This window comes from Mus caroli, chromosome 3 (assembly GCF_900094665.2).
Source record: "Mus caroli chromosome 3, CAROLI_EIJ_v1.1, whole genome shotgun sequence".
NCBI lineage: Eukaryota > Metazoa > Chordata > Mammalia > Rodentia > Muridae > Mus > Mus caroli.
Genome location: NC_034572.1, coordinates 103,029,665 through 103,042,856, shown reverse-complemented (window position 1 = coordinate 103,042,856; position 13,192 = coordinate 103,029,665). Strand labels below are relative to the sequence as shown.

Genomic DNA, 13,192 nt, shown 5'->3' with positions numbered 1-13,192 from the left:
GCCTTGGTATGCACACATGCACACATACACACAGATAAATGTAGAATAAAAAAGACTCGGTGTGTATAAATTCATAATTGTATAAATTCATAATTGTATAAATTGTGTTAGTTCACATATTTGCTTTCTGATGCCAAATTAGACACTGAGAAATGGGTTATAGTAGGCTTCCTCTAGGGGGCGCCAGACAGTGTACAGAAGTCTGACCACACTACGCAGCCGCAGTCCAGGCACAGGCGGGACACGCCCTAGTTGATGCGCGTGACGTCACCGGAGGGCGCGGCCCGCGGAGGGGGCGGAGCCTCCCCACCGCGAGGGGAAGGGCCCGCCCCCGAGCGCAGCTTTCAGGGCCAAAGTAGGTTGCGAGTGGGAGGCGGTGGCTGCTGCTCCACCGCTGGGGGAAGATGGCGCCGCCGGTGTCGGAGCGGGGACTGAAGAGCGTCGTGTGGCGGAGTGAGTGCGGAGGGGTCAGGGCTGAGGCCGGGAAGGCTCGGCCGTACGGGGGTCTTGTTTCCCGCTGCAGCTCTGCAGCCTCTCTGGGAGCTGCATGAGCACTTGTTGCTTTGGGACCAAGTCCCTGGCTTGACTCCTTCCGGCTTGCCCAGAGACGGGTTTCGTGCCAGCACCAGGGATGGGCGGGGTGGCCAGACGCGGCCTTCTCCGCGGCTTTGGCCAACTCTCACCCCGGTGAGGTTCTTCCGCAAAGCCCCACCCTCGGGCGACCTGACTCGGGCCGACTTTCCCTCCCAAGTCCCCGTGCTGTCCGGGGACAGCTCTTCCCATTGTACCCCCCTCGCCACACCAGGCACGGATGTCTCTCCATCCGACACAGTCTGAGCTCTGTGTTACTCTGTCCCGCCCTCGTCCCCGTGTTTTCAGAAGCCGCTTGGTGTCCCGTATTCATGTTAGCACCGAGAGTTTTTACTACCATCCTTTTAAGTGTCTTGTCCTTTAAAAAGTAGCTTTAAAAAGTAGCAGGCGTAGCTTTTCAAGAGCGCCTTCTGCCACTGTTCCAAGAGAATATGACTTGCTTTAAAAAAAAAAGTTCTTGAGAAAGCAACAGCGGACTGTTAAAAGTCTTATCTAGTATCCGGTCCCTACATAGTCTGCTCCTTGTGTTACAATTGGTCTACTTGTTGGTTCGACCAACTTTAATGACTTTTATTAAAATGACACCAAACCTAGGTCTGCCAGGTTAGAAGAGCAATGAAAGCAGCAAACCAGAAGGACCTTCCTTGTTTGGCATCTCTGGGTTCTAAGTAATTATAGTCTAGTAGTAGAAAAGGAGTAACGTCTTATTAGTGTTTCTTACTCCGACTTGGGGAACAAGGAACCGAATAGAAATTAGCCAACAGAATTCTGCCTTCAAGAATTCTTTGTATAAAATTAAAATCCAAAACAGTACAGGGCATGGTGTTTACCATATAGAAGGTACTAAATAGATATGTAGACTTTGTGAAATACAAAATTATCCTTTCATAATTTAGTCTGGGGACCTGCAAGGTGGCTGAGTGGGTAAAGGTGCTTGCTGTCAAGCCCAAAGACCCTAATTGGATCCCCAGGGACCCATGTGGTGTAAGGAAAGAACTGACTTAGGCTGATTGTCTATATTGACTCTCATACGAAAGTGGGTGACAAATTGTGCTGAAGAAATTACTTCTGAGTTATAATGGCACTTTATATCAGGGCTTATGAGAAAAAGATACCGTAATGCTAGTAACGCCAGTATCAATAGCAGGAAGATAACAGACTTTCCCTGTTCTTGTTAACTTAGGGTAACACCAGGCTCACCACATGGAGAGTAGAATATAGGCAGGCTGGATGAAAGGAAAAAGATGTAAGGCTGTAAAATATTCTTAGGACCGCCTGTAACTAGAAACACACAACCAAAAGCCCAGTGTTTACTGCACAAAACATATACACATTAAGGGGCTGAAGAAATGGCTTAGCTGAAAAAATGAGAATAGGTCACCTTTCCACAGACTGATGCATGGCATAACAGTGCATGTACAAAGGGATACATGTCTTTTTTTTTTTTTCAGTAGATGTAAGTACAATGCTGATATATTTTATGCTACTGCATCTTGGAAACACGCTAAAGAAAAAGCCAGTCACAAAGGGCTTGGTATGACACCATTCATGAGAAAAACATCCAGGACAAGCAAATCTAGAGAAACAGGAACTCCTTCCTGTGTCCCAGCCTGGAGAGATGGGATTAAAGGGATGGGGTTTCTCTCTTGGTTTTTGTTACTGTTGTTTTGCTTTGGTTTTGGGTGTTTTGAGACACATTCTTGCTGGGTATCCCAGGTTGTCTTTGAGCTATGTAGTCTGGGTTGGCCTTGAACTCATAGAGCACCTGCCTCTGCCTCCTGAGTCCTGGAATAAAAGGCATGTACCACCACACAGAACTTTGTTTTGTGTTTGAAACAGGGTCTTGTGTACCTTAGGCTGGCCTCACACTCAACTTTGTAGCCAAGGATGACCTTAAACTTCTGATTTCTCAGTCTTCACCTCCTGAATGATACAATCCTGGGTAAATCCCACCATATCTGGTTTTATACAATTGTACTCAGAGCCTTTTGCATGCTAAGTGAACAGTCTGCCAGCTGAGCTGTGAACACCCCCAGCTCCAAGGAATGAGGCTTCTTTTTAAAGTAGTGTTAATGTTCTCAAAACAGTTGTGGTGTTGTAGTAATGGGTGCGTGACAGAACATACTGGAAACCATTAGAGTATATACTTTTGAGTGAGAGAGTTCTGTAGTTTGACATTTTTATTTTGATAATGCTATTAAAATGAAACCTGACAAGAGCTATTAAATCTAGACCTAAGGGTCAGGCCTGGTGGCATGTGCCCATAATCCCAGCACTTGGAGGTAGAGGTACAACTATCAGTTCAGCTTCACTGTGAGTTTAAAGCCAGTCTGAACTTGGAGACCTTGTCTCAAATAAATAAAATCTATACCAAAGATGTACACCTAGCATAGAAAGAGTTAATGTTTGACCTGTCTGTGGCTTAAAATGTAAACCTTCGTTTAGGATCTTATTTTATACACAGCATATTGCATCAGCCTCGTAACAAACCTCAGAGCTCTCTCCTTCTCTTTCCTTCCAGTCCATCCAGCAGATAGCTGCCAGGATAATCTCTTTTAATAACTGTCTTGAAGACCTGCAGAGGCACCCACTGCACTATTGACTGTTACCTAGCTCTAGTTTCCATTGTATAATATTGATTTCCTCCAGCCACAACTGACTATTCCCTCTGCAGTATCTTATCTTCCCATCTTATCTTGATGGCCCATTCCTCTGTCTTTTGGTCCCTTTTCCCTGACTTTTTCCCTACTCAAATTTTAGTTTAGACAGGCTGGCTTTCTTTCACGCACCCTCCTCTGTTTTAGCGTTTAATTTGCCTTTCTTACTGCCTAAGAGCAGTCCCTTTTGCTTTGCTTTTTTGTTTGTTTCCTTTTGTTCTGTTTTCAGGAAAGTCTTCCTTTTTTAGCCCAGGCTGGCCTAGAATTTGCAGTAGCCCAACCTGCCCTCTGGATGCTGAGGTTATAGGCATGAGCCTCCATTTACAGTCGGGAGTTTCTTGAGAAGCTTTGAGATGGTAGGTCCACTGTTTTGTCTTACAAGCTTTTAAATGTATGTGTGCATACCCGGATGCACGCTTGCAAAGGCCAGAGGTCGGTGTCGGAGATGGAGTCTCTCACTGAACCTGGAATCCCCGTGGCTAGGCTGGCTGGTGAGCTCTGAGTCTTCAGATGTGCGCCACCAGACCTGACTTTTATGTGTGTGTGGTGGATCCAAACCCGGCTCCTCACGCTCTTGGTAGGCAATGTTAGCTGAGCCCTCTCATTAGCCTCCTAGGACTGTAAGTTCTTACAGGCCCTAGTGATAGGTAGTGATTTTTTTTTAATTTTAAATTATTTTACAATTCGTTTCATCCATACATTCATTTTCTCCATTCCATAAAAGACCCCATTTGTGCAGCACTGAATTCCTATAGGAGAGTTCCCAGTGCCCTTCAAGCATTCAAGTGGGATCTAATAGAACAAGAAGGAAACAAAGACTAAGCACCATCATCCCAGCTTGTGCTACACAGGAAGAGAGGCCGCCCTAAACAGGCGGATCAGGAAACGTTTATCGGATTAGCTGACACATCTCAGACCTGAAACACAAGAGGGGATCCACTATTGGGAACTACCTTAACCCCTCGCAACAAAAAACCTGAGGGGATGAAGTGATGGCTCAGTAGATAAGGGGCCTGTCTCAAGCGTGAGTACCTAAAAGTCAGGCATGGCAGTGTGGTCTAGTCAAGTAGATGAACTTGTTCAGCAAGGTCAGTTTGTTCAGTCCTGTGTCAGAAACTAAGGCTGAGAATGATGGAGGAAGACACTCAAGGTTGACCTCTAACCTCCTTGCACATGTGCACACACCCACAGGAATTCTTACATACACCACATGTAGTGCAAGGCATTTGTTACAAAGGATACAGGGTACTGGACCAAAAGGTAGGTTGGAACCAGTTGTTAAATGGTTTAGATATTCCCTGTGCAATAGAGAATCATTCAAGATGACTTTCCCCCCTTCTCAAATAGCAACACAGGCATGTTTGCAGTCTCTTAACTAAAAGGAAACCATTTCTTGGTCCTATTTTTAGGAGAAATTTAATTAGGTGTAATGGTCAGTTATACTAATGTTAAGTGTGCACTTAGATAGTAATTTTGTTCACATAACTACCACCCAATCGATCTATAGAATGTTTCTAAGCACTCTTTGGTTTCCCAGCACAGACCCACTCTTCCCCCACAAATGAACACTTCTGACTTATATTATCATCCAGTGATTTGTGTTTTTACCTGTACACTCATGTTTCAGAGAGCATCCTTGAAACTGTTCATTAGATTTTCATATGTGGACATGTACTGTTTTTGCTTTGGTATTTGTATTTGCTGTTGGTGTGTGTGGGTTGGTACTGTGGTGTGTGTGTGTGTGTGTGTGTGTGTGTGTGTGTGTGTGTGTGTGTGTTGTGGGCTGAATGGAAACTAAACCCAGGGCCTCCCATGTGCTAGGCAAGAAGGCCTCTGTCACTGGGACATTGTCATAGACGCCCTGCTTTTGTATTTAGTTCTTGAAGCACTCCTCAGTTTTCATAGGTTTTGCTTTTATATACTTTTAAACTAAACATGGATGATTGAAGAAAATATCAGCCAGACATCATGTATGGAAGATACCTAAAATTGATTAATAAAAGTTAATGTCCCATTAGAAAAATGAGCAGAGGAAATTAAGAGGCAGCCTACAGATAGAGTAGTCTGGTTTTTGACTTGGAAAAATGCAAGTTAAGACCAGTTTCTTCCTTTAACCTATCACATCAGCAGAATCGGTGATTGATGTCATGTAGCAGTTGGAAAGCTTGCTGGTGGGAATATTTACAGCATGTTGGGAAAGCTGCTGGTGATAGGTAATGAAACAGGAAGCAGTACTGTGTGATCTCAGCAATCCCACTGTGGGCCTTTCTGTAAGTAAAAGTGATAAGTATACATACATACTTAAAAATTCTTTTCTCAAAAGATCTTTAAATTATACTTTTAAAAATGTATTTTGGCCGGGTGTGGTGTCGCACACCTTGAATCCCAGCACTTGGGAGGCAGAGGCAGGTGGATTTCTGAGTTCGAGGCCAGCCTGGTCTACAGAGTGAGTTCCAGGACAGCCAAGACTACACAGAGAAACCCTGTCTCGAAAAACCAAAAAAAATGTATTTTGTGTGCATGCACATATACCAGTGCATACATTGGCACTTTGTGGAAGTCAGAAGACAACCTGCAGTTTTGGGGGGGTCACAGGGATAGAATTCAGATCATTAGGTATGACAGCAGGCACCTTTACCCACTGGGCCATCTTACCCACCCATAAAGATTCTGAACCGTTTGTTTTCTCTGTAGAGCCTTGACTGACTCTGTAGACAAGGCTAGAAATCCTCCTGCCTCTGCTTCCTGAGTGCTGGGAGTTAGCACAACATAGTTGGAAAACTGTTAGAAGCAATTCTGCAAAGAAACATGTTTTCATCCAATTTTGACATGGAGTCAGTGTGGAATAGTGTCATCAAGAACATGGGTCTTGGCCGGACCCTGACCCTACTCTTGGGTTATGGTTGGAGGTGGTGGCTCATGCCTTTAATCCCAGCACTTGGGAGAAGGTTAGAATGTAAAGGGAGATAAAGAGAAGACAGATCGTAGTGGAATGTTCTGTAGGAGCTTGGAAGATAATGTTGAGAACAGTGCAGAAGATGGAGGCCTGACTTGTGAAATTTCAGAGGGAAGATTAAAGACTCTTATCAGGGCTGTTGCTGTTTTGATTGTGAAAATTCTGTGGTTTTGGTTAGCTAGGGCTGAAGAATCAGCTGTGATTAACAAGATACCATAAGTACTAAAGCGGAACCTTTGTATTACTGGGACTATTGATGCTGGTTAGCTGGAGGTAAGAAATTAGTGGTGGTTAAGAAGAGACCAGTATCATTGAGGTGAAATCTTCTGGGAAATGTTTTCTGAGAGCACAAAGAGCACAGTGTGTTCCAGAGAGAGCCAAGGTTGTACCTTGTGTTGCAGCTGGATTTTGTAATGTGTAAGAGTCAGTCACCCAGGTAGTACTGGTTTTGGAGGCATGAAGGGGTCATGAAGAACAGCTGAGGCTCAGCACTGTGAGAGGCCATGGAAGGCCATTGGTGAAGGTGCAGCCTCAGTTGCAATTGATGGCCCAGGACTGAAGGGGTCATACAAAGGAGTTGAGACTTGGCATCACAAAGAGAGCCTAGGAAAGGTTATTGGTGAAGCCTAGTTGCAATGGAAGACAGGAGAGTTTTGGAGATGCCAGTACCATGAGATGACCACCAAGAACAGCAGCAGCGCCGGGCGTTGTGGCGCACGCCTTTAATCCCAGCACTTGGGAGGCAGAGGCAGGCGGATTTCTGAGTTCGAGGCCAGCCTGGTCTACAAAGTGAGTTCCAGGAGAGTACAGGCAGCTGGAGCCTAGACGACAAGGTGTGTGTTACAAAGGGCATGGCAGGAGACGAGACCCAAGCCTTTGGAGGATTCCAGAAGGTCGTGAGTGGATCCCAGACATTGGATGATTGGAGGTTGATTTTTGCTTTTGATTGTGACTGTGCCCTGATATTTTTCCCTCTTGAAGGAAGAAAGTATGTTAGTGGAGCCCACAGTTAAGAGACTTTTAATTGTAAAAAGACTGAATTTTAAAAAAGACTGGATGTATTAAAGGGATTGAAATTTTAATAAGAATTTTCAAAGACTGTGGGACGTTTAAAGTTACTTAGATCTTGGGGATGAATAAGAAAGTAAGGGTTGAGGCTTAGTAGTAACGTGTTTGTGTGTCAAGTTGACAAGGGGTCAATTGTACTGGGTAGTTTTGTGTCAACTTGACACAGGCTGGAGTTATCACAGAGAAAGGAGCTTCAGTTGAGGAAATGCCTCCATGAGATCCAGCTGTAAGGCATTTTTTCAATTAGTGATCAAGGGTGAAGGGCCCATTGTGGGTGGTGCCATCCCTGGGCTGGGAGTCCTGGGTTCTATAATAAAGCAAGTGAGCAAGCCAGGGGAAACAAACCAATAAGAAACATCCTTTCATGGCCTCTGCATCAGCTCCTGCTTCCTGACCTGCTTGAGTTCCAGTCCTGACTTCCTTTGGTGATGAACAGCAGTATGGAAGTGTAAGCGGAATAAACCCTTTCCTCCCCAACTTGCTTCTTGGTCATGATGTTTGTACAGGAATGGAAACCCTGACTAAGATAGGAGCTACAGTCATCCTAAACTGACATCTGGTCCAGGAGACTAAGTAGTGATGTTGCTGTTTATTAATGAAGAGGAAGGAAAGATGAATCTGAGGGAAAAGCAGTTCTGAGTTAAACTATGGTGATCGTGAGTGGCAGTTTGGGCATCTCAGAGACATTGGAGATGTAAAGGTTTACAAAGTAGAGAAAGGCGCTGAGTTAAAGATCAGGCTTTAGGTCATTTCGTATGTAGTCGTGACGCCGTGGATTCAGATGAAGCAGAGCAATTAGAAAATAGTTACCTTCTCCAACCAATGTAGAGGTCTCTTAGAACTAGCAGATTTTTCCCCCTCTTATTCCCTTAATTGCGGTTCCCACATCATTTAGTTTTTCTTTTTAAACTCTAGTTATTCAAAAATTATTTTGCTTTCTAATGCATTGCTATCATGTTCTCCACTTTTCCTCTGTGACTTAAGGTCACATGTGAGTTCTGCTGGCACTGCTGGAGTACATGGTCCTACGTTTCTCCCTTCCCTGGTTCCGTCTTTTTCATCACAGTATGCGTATTTCCTTTTGTGCCTCAGAGAAGCCAGTGAGAACAGGTGGGTAGCAGTACTAGTGGGTTGCTGTTGGGCTAGCATGTAGGCTGGGTGAGAGATGAGTAGGTAGAAGCCAGTCAGCGGCAGTGCCTTGAATGGTAGTGTTTAGGCTTCCCTCAGTGAGTGTTTGAGTGCCTTTTGAGGTGGGTATGGTTATAAACCATGGGTTATGTTTCAGGAAGGTGACTAATGGGTATGAAGAATTGAGATTGGAGGTAGAAAACAGCAAAGCCGGATAGGAGAGTGTTGCTCAGTGAAAGATGTTAGGAATCGGGGTATTGTCGATGTCAGTGGTCCCAAAAATAATGGCCAGAAGCCGAAGAACAATCAGTAATGCCTAATGATTGAATGTGGGGCAAGGCGAAAAGAGCCGCAGGCTGTGGCTAAGCATGACAAACTACCGAAATGCAGCCTAGAGCAGTTCTATGGAACTGTGTCTCCATGAGGTGTGCAAGTGCTTACACCTCTATCGTGTGGTTGACTAAAGTCCAGGAGCAAGCTCTGTAAGACTGTTAAATGAGACGTGAGTAGTGAGTAGAGGCTCCGAGGAGAAGCGTGGAGGAGCCAGAGCAAAGGTGAAGGAATTGAGTTTGGGGTCCAGTTTCAGTTGCTGAAGAAGAGGTTAAGGGATTTTCATTGTATCAGTGTATAAAGGACCTTTATACTCTGCCATAGCTGATGAGGTCCCCCACCCCACTCTCAGCATAGATCACCTGCAGTCCTGTCACTGTTGTTGAATGCTCCTGGTCTTCCCATGCTACTGGTTATTCAGTAGTTATTTTTAAGATGTTAACATGGTTAGCATGCAGGCTGTACTGTTCACACAGTAAAACTGTAATATGAACTGGGTGAGGTAACTTAACATTTTGTAGTTAATTGTATTAAAAGTATAGAAGTAAACAAAATTAACTAATATATTTTATTTAACCTGACATTTAAAATATTTAATGTGATATGAGAATTTATAAAGTAAAGGGAAGAGAATTCATAGGATATTTTATATTTCCCCCTTTTTTAAACTCCATAGTCTTTCTGTTTCTCATTTTGTTATGCTAGGGATCAAATCGGGCCGCACGCATGCTAAGCTACATGTGGGCCCTGCCTCTGAGTCACAGCACAGCCTTCTCTCGTGTTACTGTCTTTCTCATGGAACTTTGTACATTTCAATTGATTTTGGTTTTTTTAAGCCAAGTTTCACTCTGGCCCGGGCAGGCCTGGAATGCAAAGCGTCTGCCCAGCCTCCCATGGGCTAGAATCTCACAGTGTGACCGCCGCACCTGCCTTCTGCAGCTCTATTTCAAGGGCTCCGAGGTCACGTGTGCCTAGTTCCTGTCATCCAGGCAGTGCAGGCGTAAGGTTTCAAAGTCTAACGCTGTGACTTGTGCTCCTGCAGCATTCGTTCCTTAGGGAAGAGCTGTCACAACATGCAGTGTCTTCAGTTTTCAGCTGTGGCACATGCAGTGAGGCTGGCTCGCAGGAAAGTTGCCTGTCGGGGTCTGAGCTTGGCCTTCAAATAGCCGACATGCTCCTCCGTCGGGCCTCAGAAACCTTTGCTTTCTGGACTAATTACAGTAAAATACTTTAGGGTTTTAAAAAATTGTTATTTTGGCCGGGCGTGGTGGCGCACGCCTTTAATCCCAGCACTCGGGAGGCAGAGGCAGGCGGATTTCTGAGTTCAAGGCCAGCCTGGTCTACAAAGTGAGTTCCAGGACAGCCAAGGCTACACAGAGAAACCCTGTCTCGAAAAAATCAAAAAAAAAAAAAAATTGTTATTTCCCCTATAACATAATTACCTAGTAAGCAATATATAACTGTCTTTACTGACTTCTCTCTCTCTTTTTCTGGAGGTGACTGGGTGTGTATGTACCCGTAGGCATGTAGAGCCAGAGGTTGGCATCAGATGCCTTCATCCCTAGTTCTCCACCTTAGGTTTTTGTTTGTTTGTTTCTTTGTTTTGTTTTGTTTTGTTTTGTTTTTTCGAGACAGGGTAGTCCTGGAACTCACTCTGTAGACCAGGCTGGCCTCGAACTCAGAAATCCGCCTGCTTCTGCCTCCCAAGTGCTGGGATTAAAGGCGTGCGCCACCACTGCCTGGCCTTCCTTCCACCTTAGTTTTTGAGACAGGTTTTCTCACTGGCCCTGCAGCCCATCTAGGCTGGCTGGTGGGGGGGGGCTCCGGGATCCTCCAGACTCTTCCTTCCCCCACAGCTGAGTTTAGACTCAGAATTAGAATCAGTTTCCTGTGCTTGTTCAACACACACTCTACTGACTGTTTTGTTTTGCTTTGTTTAGGTTTGGATTGAGATAGGATTTCTTGTAGCCCAGGCTAGCCAACTCTGATGATAATTTTGAACTCCTGATCTTTCTGCCTTGTCATCTAGTTACTACTGGGCATTCAGGTACCACTCCACCGCACTCAACTTTTTTTTTTTTTAAGATTTATTTATTTTATGTATATGAGTACACTATAGCTGTACAGATGGTTGTGACCCATCATGTGGTTGCTGGGAATTGAATTCAGAACCCCTGCTCGCTCCGGTCGGTCCCACTTGCTCCTGCCCAAAGATTTATTTATTTATTTATCATTATATCTAAGTACACTGTAGTCTCATTACAGATAGTTGTGAGCCACCATGTGATGGCTGGGATTTGAACTCAGGACCTTTGGAAGAGCAGTCAGTGCTCTTAATCACTGAGCCATCTCTCCAGCCCCCACACACTCAACTTTTAACTGTCATTTCCTAACACTTCAGAATCTTCCTGAACTCAGGAAGTTCTAACATTCCATTTGTTGAGTGTGTGTGTTAGAGCAGGAGCACATAGGCCACAGTGTGCCTGTGGAGGTCAGAGGACAACTTCAGGGAGTCGGTTTTCTCATTCCATCAGGGGATTTGGGGATCGAGCTCAGATTGTCAGGCTTGGTGGACAATCACTCAAGCCACTAAGCCCATCCCTCTAGCCCCAGAGCGCAGCTTCTGTGATGGGTGTTAACTACTTTCCCCAGAACACTTCGAACAGCAAAGATGTTGATTTTTTTTTCCTTCTTACTAGCCAGTTCTCCAGTCCTGCAATTCTGTAGAATTCTGACTGCTGTGCCAGCCTTGGCAGGCTTAAGGATTCAGAGCCGTAACTCAGTTCAGATGCTGGTAGCACCACACTCCCTGCCTTCCCTTTCCGCGCAGTAATTCGTACCTTACAAGCTCTAGAAACTACTTCCTATTATCAGGGTTCTTGTTGTTGGGTGTTTTTTTCTTTTTGTTGTTTTTCTAAAGTACGCAAATAAACAGCCAGGTGACAGACATAGGCTGAGGTCTAGAAGGGTTTGAGACATTGGCACTTCCCTGCCGGTGGGACTGGGTATATCACCATTGCCACTCATGGGTGCATTCAATGACCCAGAAACTGGGTGGGTTATGGGCGTTTCATTATGTAGACTTTTCTGATGAAATCTTTGGCCACTGGTAATTGAACACAATCTCTAGTCCCTGATGCCTCCTTAGAAGTCATAGTTTGGTTCTGGTGACTGCTTGCTGAAGCTAGTCAAGGGTCATGTCACCAGCATACCATAGATCTGTCACATAAGAAATTTCAAGGATTTTAGATTTTTTTTCCAGGAGCTAGAAACCCAGACCAGATTTTTTTTTAAAGATGTATTTTTACTTTTAATCATGTATATGCTTGTGTGGATATGTATACAAAGCCATAGTTGTCTGTGGAGGGCTCAAGATGCAGGCGAATGTGAGCCACCCTACTTGCTCACAACCACTGAGCCATCTCTCCAGCCTCCCCCCAGATATTTTTCATTATGTTACAATAACGCCTATTGATTAGATCGTTACAATTGTATCTTTTTTAACAGGTGTCAAAATGTGATGGTAATCTCCCAAAAGCATTTGCTGAAAACATATACATTTAAGAATAGAAACGTGTAAACAGATTAGAGTTGGGCATGGTGGTGCATGCTATAATTTGGAAGGTAGAGGCGGGAGGGGGATTGCTTCAAGATCATCTGTAAAGGATGTCAGATGCCTTGAAATTGAAGTTTACAGGCGATTCGGAGATGCCTGGTATGGATGCTCACAACTGAACCCAGGTCCTTTGCAAGAACATCGAGTGTTCTTAACCACCAAGCCATCTCCCCAGCCCCAGCCTACATGTATTCTTTAACAAGAAAGTAAATGAAGATGAAACTGTGTATGCAGATTAGATTGTAAGATGTAATTTAGCCATGAGCCAGTTAAGGATCTTCCTGAGAATTGTTTGTTTCTTAAGATTTAAGGAAGAAGGAAAAGCTAAATCGGATAATAGTTCAGAAATAGTTTCTGACGTATTCATACACTTATGTCTGAGAATCCATTACAGTTTCAATGTATAGGTTAGATAATATAGCTGCATTTTTACCTACAGCTTAATATATAGTATTTATATCGTTTAACACATTCCAAGTTGCAATTTTTTCCTCATTTTGACCCTTTTGCATAGACTTACATTTTCAATTGTTGCTTTAGATTACTAAACCTTTTTTTCTTTTTCTTTTCTGAACAGAGATAAAAACAGCAGTGTTCGATGACTGCCGGAAAGAAGGCGAATGGAAGGTAGAAGTTGTGTGATTGCTCCTCCGGGGAGGGTGGGCGTCAGAACGTTGTGCTTCCATAGGCCAGAGGCCTGGAGCTTCTCCTCAGACCGAGCTTTGCCACGAGCTGTGACACCTTAAGCAGGGCGCATAGCAGTCCCTTGCTTCCTTTTTTTGTTTATTTGTTTGTTTTTGTTTTTTGTTTTAGTTTTGTTTTTTATTTTTTTATTACGTATTTTCC

The 13,192-nt window shown here is 44.2% G+C and overlaps 1 protein-coding gene across 1 annotated transcript in view; it reads left to right on the top strand.

The window, feature by feature from the left end:
• The first annotated feature begins 327 nt into the window (after positions 1-327).
• Positions 328-13,192, top strand: part of Stxbp3 (syntaxin binding protein 3) — a 48,448-nt gene continuing 35,583 nt past the window's right edge. The window contains exons 1-2 of the mRNA XM_021157487.2: positions 328-453; positions 12,924-12,973. Of these exons, the coding sequence (XP_021013146.1) occupies positions 405-453; positions 12,924-12,973 (99 nt within the window). The 5' untranslated portion in view covers positions 328-404. The remainder of the gene's footprint in view (positions 454-12,923; positions 12,974-13,192) is intronic.